This window comes from Tyto alba, unplaced genomic scaffold, assembly GCF_018691265.1.
Source record: "Tyto alba isolate M040663 unplaced genomic scaffold, T.alba_DEE_v4.0 Super-Scaffold_20000042, whole genome shotgun sequence".
Lineage (NCBI taxonomy): Eukaryota > Metazoa > Chordata > Aves > Strigiformes > Tytonidae > Tyto > Tyto alba.
In genome coordinates, this window is record NW_024881293.1 from 9,974,680 (window position 1) to 9,989,592 (window position 14,913).

A 14,913-nucleotide genomic window follows, 5' to 3' on the forward strand; every position below is an offset into this window, starting at 1 on the left:
CCCTGCCCGGCCCGGAGGGCACACAGACACATCCCCACCCGACACCCGCAGACGGGGACGAGCAGTCCCTCCCTGTCACCCCCCCCCCCCCCGACACCCCCGCAGCACCCCCCCAGCCGCGCCCCCGCTCCCAGCCCCCCAGCCCCTCTCCCCCCCCCCGCACTTACCTCCCCCCACCCCTTGCCCCCCAACTCCCACCCCCGCCCCGCTGCCCCCGCCCCCGGCCGCGGCCCCCCCGCCGCCGCCCCGCCCGGTGATTCACGCCGCCCCGCCGCTTTATAACGCCGCCGGCCCCGCCGCCGCCTCACAGGCAACAGGTCGCCGGAGCGTCCCGGCCCCGTCCCGGCCCGTCCCGCCGCCCCGGCCCGGCCATGCCGCTGCGGCTGGCGCTCTGCCTGCTCGCCCTCTGCAGCCCCGCCGCCGCGCACGGTAAGTGCCGCCCGGGGTGGGGGTGGGGGGGGGTATGGGGGGAGCACCGGGGCGGCCGCTCCCGCCGGGGCCGCCCGCCCGCTCCGTCGGTGCCGCCGCGCCCCGGCCCGGCCCCGCCGGCAGGTGCTTGGGCCCCGGGGTCCGGGGCCGTTACCGAGCTGTGCCCTCGCCGGGCACCCCTGTGCCGTTTGTGCGTGTCACCCCCCTCCCTCCGGCAGCCGCCGCCCCGGCCCGGTGGGCGCTGCTCGCGGGGGTGGGCTCTCTGCGGCACAAACGCGTTTTACCGGGAGGCACCCGGAGCCGTGGAGCGGCTGCTGCCCGGTGCCCGGCAGTGCCGCTCGGGTGGGCCCTGGTGTCCCTCCGTGGCCGTGTCCCCGCTGCCACGTCCCGTCCTGTGGCAGTGCTGGTGCCCGACCCCGGCATCCCGCACCCCTCAGAGCCCCGGCACGGGGCGACCGTCACGACAGCCCCCTGCAGAGCTCCCGGGATGGCTGCCCGGGTGGGGGTCCCCCTCCGCTGGCCGCGGGGTGGGAGAGCCGTGCTCCGGGGCTTTCTGAGCCGGGGTTGGGAGAACGGGGAACGGTGGCCGGTTCATGATCTGGGTGTGGAGTTTGTAGCTCGAACCCCTCCCGGTTCAGCTGACCGGGCTGGCAGCTCTCACCGGGCTTGGGAGGCGTCCGGGCTCTCTGGTAGCTGTTCCCTCACCGGGGAGCCGTCCCGGCACCCAGGCCGTTCGGGACCCCACTCTGGGGCTCCAGCAGCCTTTCCCAGCGCTGCAGAGCTGTGGCTGCTGCTGCCAGCATCGGCTCTCCCGCCGCGCCGCTGGAGTTTCCATCTTCCCCCTCACATGATGCTGTGTGCCTCCGTCGCTGCTCACCAGCGTGGGCCGGAGCTGCGTGCCCCGGGTATCGGCAGGTCGGGATGCCCCGAAGGATGGGGGAGGCTCCCACGAGGCCCCTCGTGCTGCTGCGGCCCCCCGGGATCATGGTTGGCGTCGCCCCAGCCCATGGGATTTCCACTTGCTGCTTTGTGGGGTCAAGTACAAGTTCTGGAAGGCCCCGGGCAGGGCCACGCTCTGTCCCCCTGTGCAGAGCTGGGGTGCTCCAGCCACACTGACCACAGGAACACTGCACCTGAAGACGGGGTACCCCAAGTACCCGGCGCTGGCCCCTCTGGCCCGCGGCAACCTTGCTGTACTCGCAGGGCGGGTGGGCTCTGTCCCCCCACACAGTGCATGTCCTTTGTCAGTGTCCCTGCACCCCACCACAGCTCGGGAGGTGGTGAGTGCCCCGCTGCTGCTAGCTGGGGTGCACCCCAGAGACCAGGGGTGCGCGGCTCCGTCCTGTTGCGGGTGGGATCACTCCGCATGTGGCTGTGCCCACGGGCAGCAGTGGTGGGGCAAGCGCGGTCCGAAGGCAGGACACTGCTCCCGGGGAGCTTGGTGCTGTGTGGGAACTGGGGCCACGGGGTGTTGTAAAGGAAAAATGGGTTCGACAGAGCAATTAGACAAATCAATGGAGGATAAACCCACCAGTGGCAGAGGGGGGTTGGCCTGGCTGGTGCTTCCAGAGGTGTCCAGGCTGCTGAGTCCCACAGCCTGAGGGTTTGCTCCATCCACAGCTGCCCCGCAGAGTTGTCGCTGGCTGCAGCGGGGCTGGAAGCCCTGTGTGGTTTTGACCAAACCAAAATTGAGTGCCTGGAGGGAGAAGGGGGGGGACCTGGGGTGCAAGGTGGGTGCTGACTCTCCTTTGGGGCAGGGTGAATCCTTCCTTTAGAGGGGAGCGACTCCAGCCTGGCATGGGCAGGATCCGTCCCTTCCCCCATCCCTCCCTCACATCTTTAGCCGTTTAACAAACCTCAAACGCAGCTAATGAGAGCATAAACCCAAATAAGCGTCAGAAGAGGCTGGTTTGCAGAGGCGGAAATTGCAAAGGAATCACTCACAAAAAAAAAAAAAAAAAAAAAAAAATAACCGATTCACTCGTGGGGTTAAGGAACAAACAGGCTTTTGACTCAGAGGGATCCGATGCCGCTGGGCTGGCCCCGTCCCAAGGGCTGTGTCAAGTGCCCGGTTCTCCAGCCAGTGGCTCAGATGCTCCTCGCAGAGGCCGTGGGTGTCGGTCCCCATCCCTCCGTGGGGCTGCCGGCTCACGCGGAGGATGCAACCCTCGCAGCGTGGGCAGCCACCAGCCCCACTCTGCCTGTCCCCACCCCGGGCTGGAGCCGCTCCCTCCCCTGCGGGGTCAGGCAGGAGTTTGGCAGCGATGGAGGGGGGGCAAGGCAAGGGGACGAGCTGCAAGCCCAGATCCTGGCCCACTGGCTCGGCATCTCCCAGCGCATCGGTTGTGAGTGCAGAGGTGACTGGTACGCTCCTGCAGTCCCAGTGCCGGGTTTGGAGCCGGTTGGCTGGAGGAGCTGGGCTGCCAGCAGCCCCGGGGCGCTGGGGTGGCAGTGGGAACACGGAGCTGCTGCCACGCTGTGGTGGGGGCCCGTGGGGACGCCTGCTCTGGGACAGCCCTTGTGCCACAGGAGAGATGGGGGCCAGCACCGAGTGTCTTTAGGTTCCCCAGCTCATCCCATGCTGGCACTTTCCAGGCACTGGTGCGGTCCCCGTGCCTCGGCCGGGGTCTCGCTGCCTTTGGGGCAGTGGCCCAGCACAGCAGGGACCCCTCACCCTCTGCCCTCCCCGCAGGTGGGATCTGCTGGCTGCAGCAGGGGAAGGAGGCCAAGTGCACCATGATCCTGAAGACAGGCGTGACGTGGGAGGAATGCTGTGCCAATGGCAACGTGGACGTGGCCTGGTCTAATTACACCTACCCCGGCAACAAGATCAGCCTGCTGGGCTTCCTGGGGCTGGTGACCTGCCACCCCTGCAAAGGTGAGCGTGGCTGTGGGGCGAGTGGGGTGCTGTGGGGCTGAGCTCTGCTCGGGGAGGGTTCTCAGAGCCCTGGGGAGGGTGCAGTGATGGGGCTGGGCTGCCCATCACCAGGCAGGTCTCTTCTGTCCAGAACAGCACAGGGACCCTGGGGACCGCTGACCCCACACTCCTGCTGCCACAGCACTGGGATAAATGCCGCCATGAGGCCGGAGCTTGCGGAACGGCTTCCATCCCCTGGCAGCTCTCATTCTGTGTGTATTTTTGTGGGATGCGTGACCTTGGTCTTGGCTGGGGCAGCCCGACTGCAAGGAGCCGAGCTGGGGCTCCCCATTCCCAGGTTAACTCTGCTGTGGCTGGGGCCTCCCGCCCCTGCCCTCGCCAGGTCTGCTCAGAGGGAAAATTCTTAAGTTTTGGTTCTTTTTTTTTTTTTCTTTTTTTTAAGGAAAAAAGATCTATTTCTTCCCCTCTGCTCCCCCTTCCTCCTCCCAGCGTGTATGTGAAATGGCTTTATGTAACGGGCAGTTCCAGAAGTGGAAACTCTCCAGCTGTGAGTTCCAGCCCCGCCAGATGTTTTGGCGCACGCCAGAGGTGCGGATCCCCCAGTCGCACTTGCGTGGCTGTGTGAGAACATGCTCGAGGACCTGCTGGCCGCAGTAGGCAGGAGCAGGTCTTTGGAAGGTCATGTCGTTATTTGGTTAAAGGGGGGGGGCGGAAAAAGTGGCTCTTAACAAAACCGCTTCTTCCAGCCCCTCTGCACCCCCCGGCACTGCCACCCCGGCTGCTCCTTGGCCCCTCGGGGTTGCACCCGGTGCTGGCCGAGGGAGATTCTGGACCCGTAGCAGCCGGGCAGGCCCCGCTCATGGGTGCCAGGGCACCGGGACCCTCTCAAGGGGCTGGTTGGGGAGCATGGCTCCCCCCTGCCCAGGGCAGAGCACAGTGGGGACAGGCAGCCCTCCCCTCACCCCAGGGTTCTGCCCTCAGCTCTGGGGGGCCCGGGGGGGCTGCCAGCGGCCACAGGCCACTAGCGGGGGCTGCAGCTTCTGGGGACCATCGGGGTCTGGGAGCAGGACCTTTGCTGAAACGGCCAGCGAGCCCGGCCGGCACGTACGCTGCAACTCCCCACCCTTCAGAAAGCCCCTGCCTGTCCCATCCAGATGGAGCTGGTGCTGCTCCCCACCGGGCTCCAGCGAGCCGGAGGCCTTGGAAAAGGGCGGAGGAGACTAGCTGCTCTCCTGCTCCCTGGGCTCGCGGGACCGGGAGAGGTTACTCCAGGATAAAGCGGGCTGCAGCCACCAGCCCCGCGCCAGCAGCCGGGGCGGCCGAGCCCCGTGGGAAGGTGCTGGCCAGACCCCGGGGGCTCTGCAATGGGTCTCTGGTGAGGAGGTGAAATTCCTGGTTCCAGCTGCTGGGGACACAGTGTCCCCCCGAGGGACCCGGCGCGGGGAGGAGAGCTGGGCTGTGGGGTCAGGGTCACGGGCGGGTGGTCCACCCGCCTCCCTCCCTTGCTGGGACAGGCGGGATGGCCGGACCCCAGCGGCAGCGTCCTGAAGCGGAGGGTGATGAGGATCCCGCTTGCTCTAGCAGCCCTGGGGCACAGGGCCATGCCCCCCTGTCCTGGGGCCTTGTCCCTGTGGGTTTCCACAGAGATGCTGCCGGGGCTCAGCCTGCCCCTCTCCCCTTCCCTTGGACAGGACCCAGCTATGGAAATCGGGGAGCAAAGTGGGAAACTGTCTCCCACCAGGGAATTTCCCCTGGGGAGAGCCGGGCCAAGCAGACTGGGAATTTCCCCCTCTTCCTCCTCCTCCCTGCTCCCGCTCTCTCCCAAAGTGACCTGTCTCTGGCAGGGAAATCCCCCTCTGTACCTCCCAGCAGCTCCCAGCACACACCCTGTCTGTGGGAATCCCTCCTGCTTGGGGGTGAATCCCCGTCTCGGGAGGTTTCTCTCCTGCCCGGCCTTCCTCCCGCGGGTGCCGATGGGTCCCTGCACCCCCCAACTCCCACCATTGCCCCTGTCCCAGGGCACAAAGGGTCCCTTTGGGGTGAGGTCTATATGCGTGCTTCAGGGGGGTGCAAGGGGCTTCCAGCCCCCAGCCCTGCCTTGCTGCAGGTGCTGACCCCTTTCCCTCTCCCCGCGGAGGCACCAGCCGCTGGGATGGGTCCCTGCTCGGAGCCACCGGCGTGGGCAGCACCAGGCGCTGGCGGGACCCTCTGAACCCGGTTCCCGTGCTGGCCGGGAGGCGACCCGGGGGACAAAGCCACTGCCTGTCTGGGGATCTGCGCTTGCTGCTGCGTCCCGCTCTTGTGTTCAAGTCACGGAGGCCCGGAGCAAAACAGGGCTGGGTATTGTCTGGTGGAAGCGGCGTTCCTGATTGCCCAGACAACTTGTGAAGCCCAGTTCCTTCTGGAGGAGCTGGGGCCTTGCGGAGATAGATTTTTCCATTGCACAAGAAAAAGAAGTGTCTCCTTCCAAAAAAATAAATACATAGAAATGAGTTAGCTGGTGCTGAGCGGAGGGCCGGGGCTCTGGCTGGGGCGAGTGCTGGATGATCGTGCAGCGCTCCAGCCAACGACCTGCTCCTTGGCGGAGCTGAGCAGATCCAGATGCTGCTCAGGGCAGCTCGGCGTCGGTGTGCGTGGTGGGACCCCGCAAGTGATTTGAGACCCCTGGGGCTGTTGCTGGCCCCATCCTGGCCAGTGCCACCCTCTGGGGCTGGGGTGCTGGCCGGCCCTGGCAGGATGGCTCCTCCCCTCGCGGGGGGCAGCCCTTGCCGCTTCCTCATGTGCTGCTCCCGCTCTGTCCCCAGAGAGCTGCGAGGGGGTGGTGTGCGGCCCCGACAAGGTCTGCAAGATGAAGCACGGGCGTCCCCAGTGCGCCTGTGCCCCCGACTGCTCCAGCCTGCCCCGCAAGCTGCAGGTCTGCGGTTCCGACGGCTACACCTACCGCGACGAGTGCGACCTGCTGACGGCCAAGTGCAGAGACCACCCCGATCTCGAAGTGATGTACCAGGGGAAATGCAAAAGTAGGTCTGGTCGTGCCCCTCACCCTGTTTCGTCCCTGTCCCGTCCCCCGTGCCTCTCACACTCGGACCAGTCCAAGCTGCGCCCGCACGGAAGGACGAGCGGCAGCGCAGGTCCCCGAGCCCATGCACCCGCCGGCTCTCCTGGCTCATCCTGCTGCGCCGTGCTGTCGTGTCCCGGCGCACCCTCCCCTCTCCCACCTGGGAAGCTGAGTCTCCCCCGTTGTCCCCGCCACAGGCAGCGTGTCCTTGTCCTGCCCCAAGCCCAGGGGCTTCACCAGCACGGCGAGTTGGGGTTGTAAGTGGTGCCTGGCCCTGGCGGTGCCCAGGGAAGGAGGGTCCGGGTGTGGGGGCATTGCTCCGCAGCCAGCCGGGCGCTGAGGGGTGCTGGTGCAGCCCCATCCCTTGGCATCGCCCTCGCTGTGCTCCGAGCTGGCACCCGCCTGGCCCGGCCACCCCCGCGGGGACGCAGCAGCGGAGCTGCCTGCGATGCCGACACAGCCTGCCAGTGCACCGGGGGGCTTAGCCTCCCCATGGGCTGAGGAATAACAGTCCGTAAAATGTCACTTACGAACATCAAGCCCCTTTTTTTGTTGTTTTGTTAAAGAGAGCAGCAATCCTCCTTGCCCTGCCAAGAACTGTCAGAATTATTATGATTATTTTTGCCAGCCCTCCTCTCTGAAATGCTTTGCCTGTCAAACTCTGGACTGCACAGGGAAATGTGGGGCAAGAAATGTGAGTTGTGAGCTGGGAGTTGCAGATGCCAAATCTCCTTCCAATCTGGCAGGGAAAGCGAGGAAGGCGGAGGGACGGCGTTGCGAAGTATTTACGGTGTCCGGGGAGCGCTGCGGGTCCCGCTGTGCCCTCGCTGCTGCCGCAGGGTCGTGCCGGGTCGCGGGGGCTGCACAGCCCCCGGGGTTTTGCTGCGGGGTGGGGGGGGTGCACGAGCCCCCCGCTCTGCCCCAGCCCAGCGGAGCTCTGTGCAGGGCCCGATCCTGTCCACCCAGGCTTCCCCCGCCCCAGCTCGCAGGTTGGGCTGGCTCCGGGGTGACCCTGCCCGTCCCCTCTCACCAGCGTGGGCGGCGTGGTGGCACCTGGGACGTCAGCCCCTGCCACCTCCCGCACCTGGGACTGATGGCACTGGGGGAGCTCGGGGACCTCCAGCCCCCAGCTCCGCTCTGTCCCCCGGTAGCTGATTGGGGGAGGGGGCCCGAGCTGCCCGGCTCTCCCCGGGGCGATGCCCGCAGCCCCCCCAGGAGCCGCGGGAGGGGGGCAGCCATCCCCGGCTGAGCCTTGGCCGCGTGTGCTTCCCCGCAGAGTCCTGCTCCAGCGTGGTGTGCCCCGGCACCCACACCTGTGTGGTGGACCAGACGGGCAGCGCCCACTGCGTGATGTGCCGGACGGCCCCCTGCCCTGAGCCCACCAGCCTGGACCATGCCCTCTGCGGCAACAACAACGTCACCTACCCCTCGGCGTGCCACCTCCGCCGGGCCACGTGCCACCGCGGCCGCTCCATCGGCGTGCGCCACTACGGGAGCTGTTCGGGTGAGCGGGATGGTCCAGGGGCGGGGGGCAGCGGGCTGGGATGGGACCCCCCAGCGCCCACCTGCCCCTCTCACCCCCCTCACCGCTCCTTCCCCCCCCCGCTCTGTTTCCAGCTGTGGCCAAATTCTCCCCGGATATGGACAACGCGGAAGAGAACTACGTGTGAATCCTCCCTCGCCGCGAGGCCGGACCCAGGAGACAGGGGCATTATGTGTATATTGTACAAACCATATACCTGATATTTATTGAGATAAAAAGATCCTTATTTATACCTGTGTATGTTATGCAGTCGCGGGGGGCCCGATTCTCGGCGCCGCCAGCCGGGTAGTGGGGAGGGGGCTTGCGGAGCGGTGCTGAGCCACCCCGGGGATGCTGCGGTGCCTGGCAGAGCTCTCCGGTGCCCGGTGCCCGTACAGCCCTTCCCTGTGGAGGGGGTGTCCGCGCTGCCACGCGTTGAGCACCCCCACGTGTCCTTGGCCGGCAGCCCTGGGCCTATTTATTTTTGGATTGAATTCTCGGTACTCTGCTGACGTTTCTGGCCGGGACCTCGAGGTCTTGAGGGAATCTGCGCTTTTGCCTTCCCCGGAGGGGCTCAGCCCCAGCTGCCAGCGGCAGGAAAGGCAGCACAGCGCTGCACTGGACTGGAGAGGTAGATATTTTATATATATACACATATATATATATATATGTGTGTGTGTGTATGTTATTTTCTCCTCAAGCTTTAGCATGTGTTTGTTAAAAGGGATTTTAGTTTAGGTTTTCCTGGGCCCGTTCAGACCAGGCTCCCACTCGTGACGCCGGGGCCCAGCGGCCTGGTGTGGGTCCCCGTGGGTCCCCATGGGCCATGGCAGCTCTGACGGGGGGGGACACCACCAGCCCCCCCGAGCCTGCCGCTGCTGCAGGTGCCCCCATCCAGAGCCCCTTGCCCCGGGACCAGCCTGCCCAGACCCCCCTCACCCCTCCCTGCCAACACCCCTTTGAAAGTAGCCCCCGGGGGTTGTGTGGAGGGTGTCCGTGGCCCCCCTGAGGCATTTCCAGAGCTGCTGGGGTGGGCATGGGGAGCACGGCTCGGTGGAGAGGGTCAGGATTGTCCTGCCCACCCCCCCGGGACCCCCCGCCTGGCCCCACTTCCCGCACCCCCTGCTCTGATGACACCGTCTGTATTTATTTTTACTTCTCTCATTTTGTGTGTTGTCACCTGTGTAAATACCATCTCATCTCTGACACCAAAAAGCTATTGCCTTTATATAAATATCATATATATATTATATATATATATATATAAAAATACCCTATTTTCTATTTTTGTATGATTGCGTTCTGATTCCTGAGGCAAACGCTATGGGAACATATACATTTCCTATTCGGTATTGTTAGGGGCATTTTACGGCTGTGTTACAATTTGGATTATAATTAAAAAAAGAATAAACGGTGCTGTGGGTCCAGTTTTGTTCGGCAGGTTCTGGGGCCGCGGGAGGTGGCTGCGTCCCATGGGGCTGTGCCACCCCCAGCCTCACTGCTTGCCCCCTTGCTGGGGGGCTGGGGCTGGGGGCCGGCGTGGGCAGAGGGGTGCGGGGGAGCCCCAGGAGCAGGTAAGACTCTTGGCCCCACTCCCAGTCTGCATCTGCTCCAGTTTGGCACTGGGGCTTCTCCAGCCCAGCCGGGGCCGCGTGCTGCAGCGGGAGGGAAGGGGAGCGCGGGGAAGAGCAACCAGCAGCGCAGATAAATCTGTTCCCAATAGGCCGTGCCATGAGGGTTTGGTATTTCACAAAACAATTCCTGCCATTAATTGGGTCCTGATGTGCGACGCTTCCCGGGGCGGGAGCGCGGGCGGCAGCCTGCGGCTTGGCGTGCTGAGCTCAACGGGACCCGTCGCCGCTTCCCCCTGGGCTGGGGGCCGGCACACACAGCCCCCGGACCCCACCGAGCCTCGGGGGGGTCGAGCCCTCCCTGACCCGTGCCCGGCTCAGGACCTGCTGCGGCGACGGGCTCCGGCACGGTCCTGGCAGCAGCGGGGAGCTCCCAGGGCCAGGCTGGCTCTGAGAGACCCCCTGGCCCTGGGAGGGGTTCACACAGGGGAAACTGAGGCACCGTGAAGTGATGAGGGGGAACAAGACCTTTGCTCCTGGCCAGCACCCAGCACCCTCATCCCTCCCTGCTGTCCAGGAGGGTGCTGAGCATTGCGCAGGATCCGGCCCAGGCGGCAGTCTCCAGTTTGAGCCCAGGTGCCTGGTGCACCCGGAGCTGTGCTGAGCCGGGCACGGGGGGGACTCTCCCACAGCCCCTCTCTCCTTGCCCAGCTCGGCGATGCCCCCCCCGCCCCCGCTTTTGGGGATGGCTGTAAAGGAGTTGCCAAAACGCTGCCCGGGACTTACCCTGGCGCCAGCGTTTGCCGCACGTGGTGGTGTGTGGCCTGGGTTTCTCCACCGCCCGCCCACAGTGCCTTCCTCCCCGAGGCAGCTCGCCATCCTCCGCCCGCGCCGGCCGGAGGGTTTTGGCCCCCGAAGCGCCTGGCGCGCTGCCCCGTGCCGAGCCCGCGGGCACCGGCTGCGGCAGCGACGTCAGCTCCCGCCGATGAGCGGGAGATTTCGGCTTCCAAAACACGGCCGTGAGTCAGGCGCCTCCTTCCCGCCGGTTTTTGGGTGGTCTGGGACAAGCCGGGACAGGCGCCGGCTCTCCAGGCTTCCTGGCAGCGCGCAGAAGCCCCGGGGCTGGCAGCCCTGCCCCGGCATCCTCGGGGGGCCGTCTGCCCCATGCTGCTGGGAGCCCACGGGAATTTGGGGCTTCCTTAGAGGCTGGCAGCCTGGCAGGGGTCTGTCCTCTGCAGAGCATCCCCCGGTGTCCCCAAGGCCACCAACACCTGCGGCTGTGACCCCCTGACCCACGCAAAGCCCCTCAGCGGGGAGCTGTGATCGGGACAGGACAGGACAGGGCAGCCAGAGCCCCTGCGCTCCCCGGCACAGAGGTGGGGGTGCTTTTTGGGGATGTCTCAGCACACTGGCCTGGCCCTGGCCTTCGTCCTCCCCGGCAGAGCCCCCGCGGGCGGCGAGGTGGCCTGTGCCGGATGCTGCGGTCGGCTGCAGCCTCCTGTGGGCTCCCCCGGGCAGGGAGGGCAGCTGCGCCCCGCGGCCGCGGCGTGCCAGCAATTTGCAGATAAAACAAACAACCAGGAGCAGGGAATGTCTGGGTCCGTCCCCGGAGACGGCTGTGACGCCGGGGAAAAGCCGCATGCCATGTGCATGTCTCAGCTGAGACCCAGCAGCAGCTCAGCACACGTAAGCCCCCCCCCCCCCCTCCGCCTCCCAGCTGGCATGAGAGGCTCCCGGCCCCCGTGCCCATGGCCACCCAGGCCCCGGTGGGGCGAGCACCCATCTGCACGCCCGTGTGTGCCAGGGAGGCGGGGGAGGCTCTGGCGGGATCCCCGCGGGCGCAGCCGGGCGGCTGGGTGCCCATCTGCCCCCGGGGGGTGTCTGTGGTTCCCCTGTTTGGGGGGTCCCATAGTGCGGTGGGGAGGGCGCGGTGTGGGGTGGGACGGGACAAGACGAGACGGGGTGCGATGAGACGGGGTGGGACGGGACAAGGAGCCCCACCTCGGCGGGAAGGCAGCTCCAGTGCTTCTGAGGATGCTCCGTGGGGTGGCAGCGCCTGCATGAAGATCCTGGTTCCTCTGGAGCAGGGCCTGGTCCCGGGTGGGGGCTGACACTTCCCTCCTTCCTCCTGCACCCCCTGCTCCATCCAGCCCAGCCCAGGACAAGCGGGGGGTCTGGCTGGGAACCAGAGCACAAACGGGAACAGTGGGACAGCCAGAGAGGGGGCCGTGGTGGGGCAGTGGAAAGACAGGAGAGGGGAAAGCTGGGAAGAACCAGCCCCCTTTGGGATGGGCAGCAGCCACCTGGGCAGTGCAGGGTAAAGGATCAGCCCCATCAGCCCTCCCGGGCTCAGCTGCCTACAGGGAGATTAAAGGGGGCTAAAGCCTGGCCTAGCTCTGTTGGCTCCCAGGCTTGGTCTCCCCAGCATGTTCCTGGGGCAGGATAAGTGTGGGCAGGGGCTGGTGGGGATCCCTGGAGCTCCTACCTGCCCTGGAACGGGGCTGTGGCCCCCCTGGGTAGAGGGGAGCAGGTAGAGGGAAGGTGACTGGACAGAGGTCTGGGACCGTGGTTTTATTGAGGAAGACAAACGTTGCCTCTGCAAGAGGCTGAGTGAGGTGCTGGGGCTTCTTGTACAGCCTGGGGAGGGACATGTGCCCCCTTGCCAAGAGGCCGTTGGGCTCCTGCCCTACCGTGGGGCGAGGAGCCCAGAGCATCAGCTCCCAAACCCCCCGGAGCCAGGAGGCCCTGGGAGTCCTGGCTCTCTTCTTCCCTCCTGGGAGCTGTCAGACAGCCAAGACACCTCAGCCCCTCTCCCTGCAGCCCGTCTGCCTCCGGGACCCCCTCCCAGCCCTGGCCAGGGCTTTGGCTGCCCCTTCTTCTGGCGGTGCCCTTGCACGATGCGATACACCCAGTCGATATAGTTGGAGATCTTGGTGTAGATGTCAGGGTACCGGCGGTCCCCACATCTCTCCCCAGAGAATGAGACGATGCCGTAAACCTTTTCCTTGAAGATCAGGGGTCCCCCAGAGTCACCCTGCAAAGCAAGAGGGTGGGGGGGAGACTAGCGGGTGTCCTGGGAGGGGCGGTTGGGGGACAACAGGGCCGGGACAGTGCTCACCGCGCAGACGCCCTGCAGCGTGGCGTTGGGGCTGGCCCCGCACAGCATGTTGGAAGTGACCTTGCCCCTCCACAGCGTTCGGCAGAGGCTCCGCTTGACGACGGTGGTCGGGGTCTCCATCAGCTCGGCGGGCGGGTCACCGTAGTTGGAGGTGTCCCCCCAGCCCAGCACGTAGCAGACAGTGCCAGGCTTCAGGTCAACGTGCGGCGAGGGCAGGCGGACCCGCTTCACGTACTTGTTCAGCGTGGCTGACCTGTTCAGCTGGACGGGGAGCCCGGGGTGGCTGCTCCTGCCTGGGGGCCCCCCGCCCCCCCCGCACGCCTCTCCCTGCTCCTGCTGCTCGGCCCCCCCCAACCAGCCCCGACGCACTGGTCCCACTCTGCTCTAGAGACTGGCAGCCCCAGAGTGGATGGAGCCGCCAACCCGGCCGGGGCCGGTGTGTCCTGGGCCGCCTCCATCGCGCCCCACGGCACGGTCCCGCTTCTCCGGAGAAGCACTGACACCTAGTGTCAGCTCGGGCCTGCGTGGGCACCTCCCCCTTCGCCCCACGGGGCATGGGGCACCCCCTCTCCCTCCTTCAGGGCGTGGGGCACCCCATCTCCCTCCTGCGGGATATGGGGCACCCCATCTCCCTCCTGTTCTGTGTGGGGCACCCAACCTCTCTCCTTCGGTGTGTGGGGCACCCCACCTTTCTCCTTCAGGTCATGGGGCACCCCTTCTCCCTCCTGCAGGATGTGGGGCACCCCCTCTCCCTCCTTCAGGGCGTGGGGCACCTCTTCTCCCTCCCTTGGGATGTGGGGCACCCCACATCTCTCCTGTGGAGCATTGGGCACCCCCTCTCCCTCCTGTTCTGCATGGGGCACCCCATCTCCCTCCTGCGGGACGTTGGGCACCCCCTCTCCCTCCTGTTCTGCATGGGGCATCCCATCTCCCTCCTGCAGGACGTGGGGCACCCCATCTCCCTCCTTCAGGGCATGGGGCACCCCATTTCCCTCCTGCGGGACGTGGGGCACCCCATCTTCCTCCTTCAGGGCATGGGGTACCCCTTCTCCCTCCTGTGGGAGGTGGGGCACCCCATGTCCCTCCTGTGTTGTGTGGGGCACCCCATCTCCCTCCTGCTCCCCACGGGGAGTGGGGCACCCCACCTCCCGGCCGGTGGGTGCCCGTGACCTCCCAGGCAGGCCCGCGATGGCCGCTGGCACGGGACTCACCCGGAGCAGGCGGATGTCGTTGTCCACGGAGCGGGGGTTGTAGTGGGGGTGGGCGATGGACTCCGCGATGCCGAAGATCTGCTGGGACCCCTCGGGTTCCTCCAGCCTGTGGGCGCCCAGCACCACGCGCACCGAGGGGTTGCGTCTGGGGGGGGCGGTGTGGGGGGGGGCCTGAGTAGGTGCTGCCATGGCGGGGGGTGATCAGAGAGGGGGAGAAGAGGGCTGGTAGGGTGGGCCCAAGGGGAGCACAGGTGGGGGGGAGGGGGGTTGCTCCAGGACCGTGTAACCCCCGGGGACAGGGGTATCTGTTTGAAGGGGCCGTGCTGTGTCCCGGGGGGGGGACAGGAGGTGCGTGCCCCGCGTGGGAGCATGGCTCACCTGGGAATGAGGCAGTGGGCTGCTGTCATCACCCACTTGGGCCACACCAGGAAGCCCCCACAGACGTGCTGCCCGTCCATCTGGATGGAGGCGATGAAGGGCCGGGAGTGGGGTGTCACCACCTTTCCCCCGATGATCCGGTTCCCCTGGGTGCCTGGAGGGGGGTTGCAGGTCACCGGCTGCTGGGGAGTCCAGGCACAGCTCTCATCTGTGTCTGTCCTGCTCCCGGCTGCGTGTCCCAGCATCCCAACACTACCCGCGGGTGCCGGGGAGCGGCTGAACATCGGCTCTGGCTGAGGAGGGCTGAGCGTGGCAGGGCAAAGCCTCCCCTGGGGTTCTCCATCTCCTGGGGTCTCCATCTCCCGCCCTGGCCATGGGAACCAGCCCTGCCGCCCCCTCACCCCAGCTCTCCTGTTACCTGCTGGGAGCAGGATGGAGCCTCCCAGGCTGAGGATGAAGATCCCAGCCGTGACCATGCTGGTGCAGAGCGGGATGCTGCCACCTCCTCTGGGGTCACTCAGCGAGGGGGTGCTGAAGTAACTGGGGGCTGAGCCTTTGCCTGGGCGCTCCTGCTAGCTCCTTCTGCTTCCTCCTCTCTGCGTCTTGCTGCCTTGTGCAATTGCTGCGGGGTGGGGGGCACTGGGTGTGTGGTTGCTACAGGGTTGGGAGGGGAGCGGATTGGGGGAGGAGGAGAGAAAGCAGAGCGGCCTCCCCAGCCGGTCCTGCCGCCTCTTGTGCTTTGAGCTAA

General features: G+C 66.4%; 2 protein-coding genes across 3 annotated transcripts; one reads left to right on the forward strand and one right to left on the reverse strand.

Annotated features, from left to right (window-relative positions):
- The first annotated feature begins 300 nt into the window (after positions 1–300).
- FSTL3 (follistatin like 3) lies at positions 301–9,302 on the forward strand. Its single transcript, XM_042794393.1, has 5 exons — positions 301–429; positions 3,122–3,307; positions 6,112–6,327; positions 7,642–7,869; positions 7,983–9,302. The coding sequence occupies exons 1-5, from the start codon at positions 372–374 to the stop codon at positions 8,033–8,035; spliced, it is 741 nt and encodes a 246-aa protein (XP_042650327.1). The 5' UTR covers positions 301–371; the 3' UTR covers positions 8,036–9,302.
- A 2,712-nt stretch (positions 9,303–12,014) lies between these two features.
- Positions 12,015–14,764, reverse strand: PRSS57 (serine protease 57). 2 transcript variants are annotated; one of them, XM_032993268.2, is made up of 5 exons: positions 14,584–14,764; positions 14,166–14,319; positions 13,788–13,893; positions 12,577–12,837; positions 12,015–12,492 (listed from the first exon to the last, which is right to left on the reverse strand). In XM_032993268.2, exons 1-5 carry the CDS (start codon positions 14,639–14,641, stop codon positions 12,172–12,174), a joined length of 900 nt encoding a protein of 299 aa, XP_032849159.2. In that variant the 5' UTR covers positions 14,642–14,764; the 3' UTR covers positions 12,015–12,171. The 2 variants fall into 2 exon arrangements, with proteins under 2 accessions (XP_032849159.2, XP_032849158.2); XM_032993267.2 differs by having other exon boundaries at positions 13,788–13,932.
- Positions 14,765–14,913: the final 149 nt, after the last annotated feature.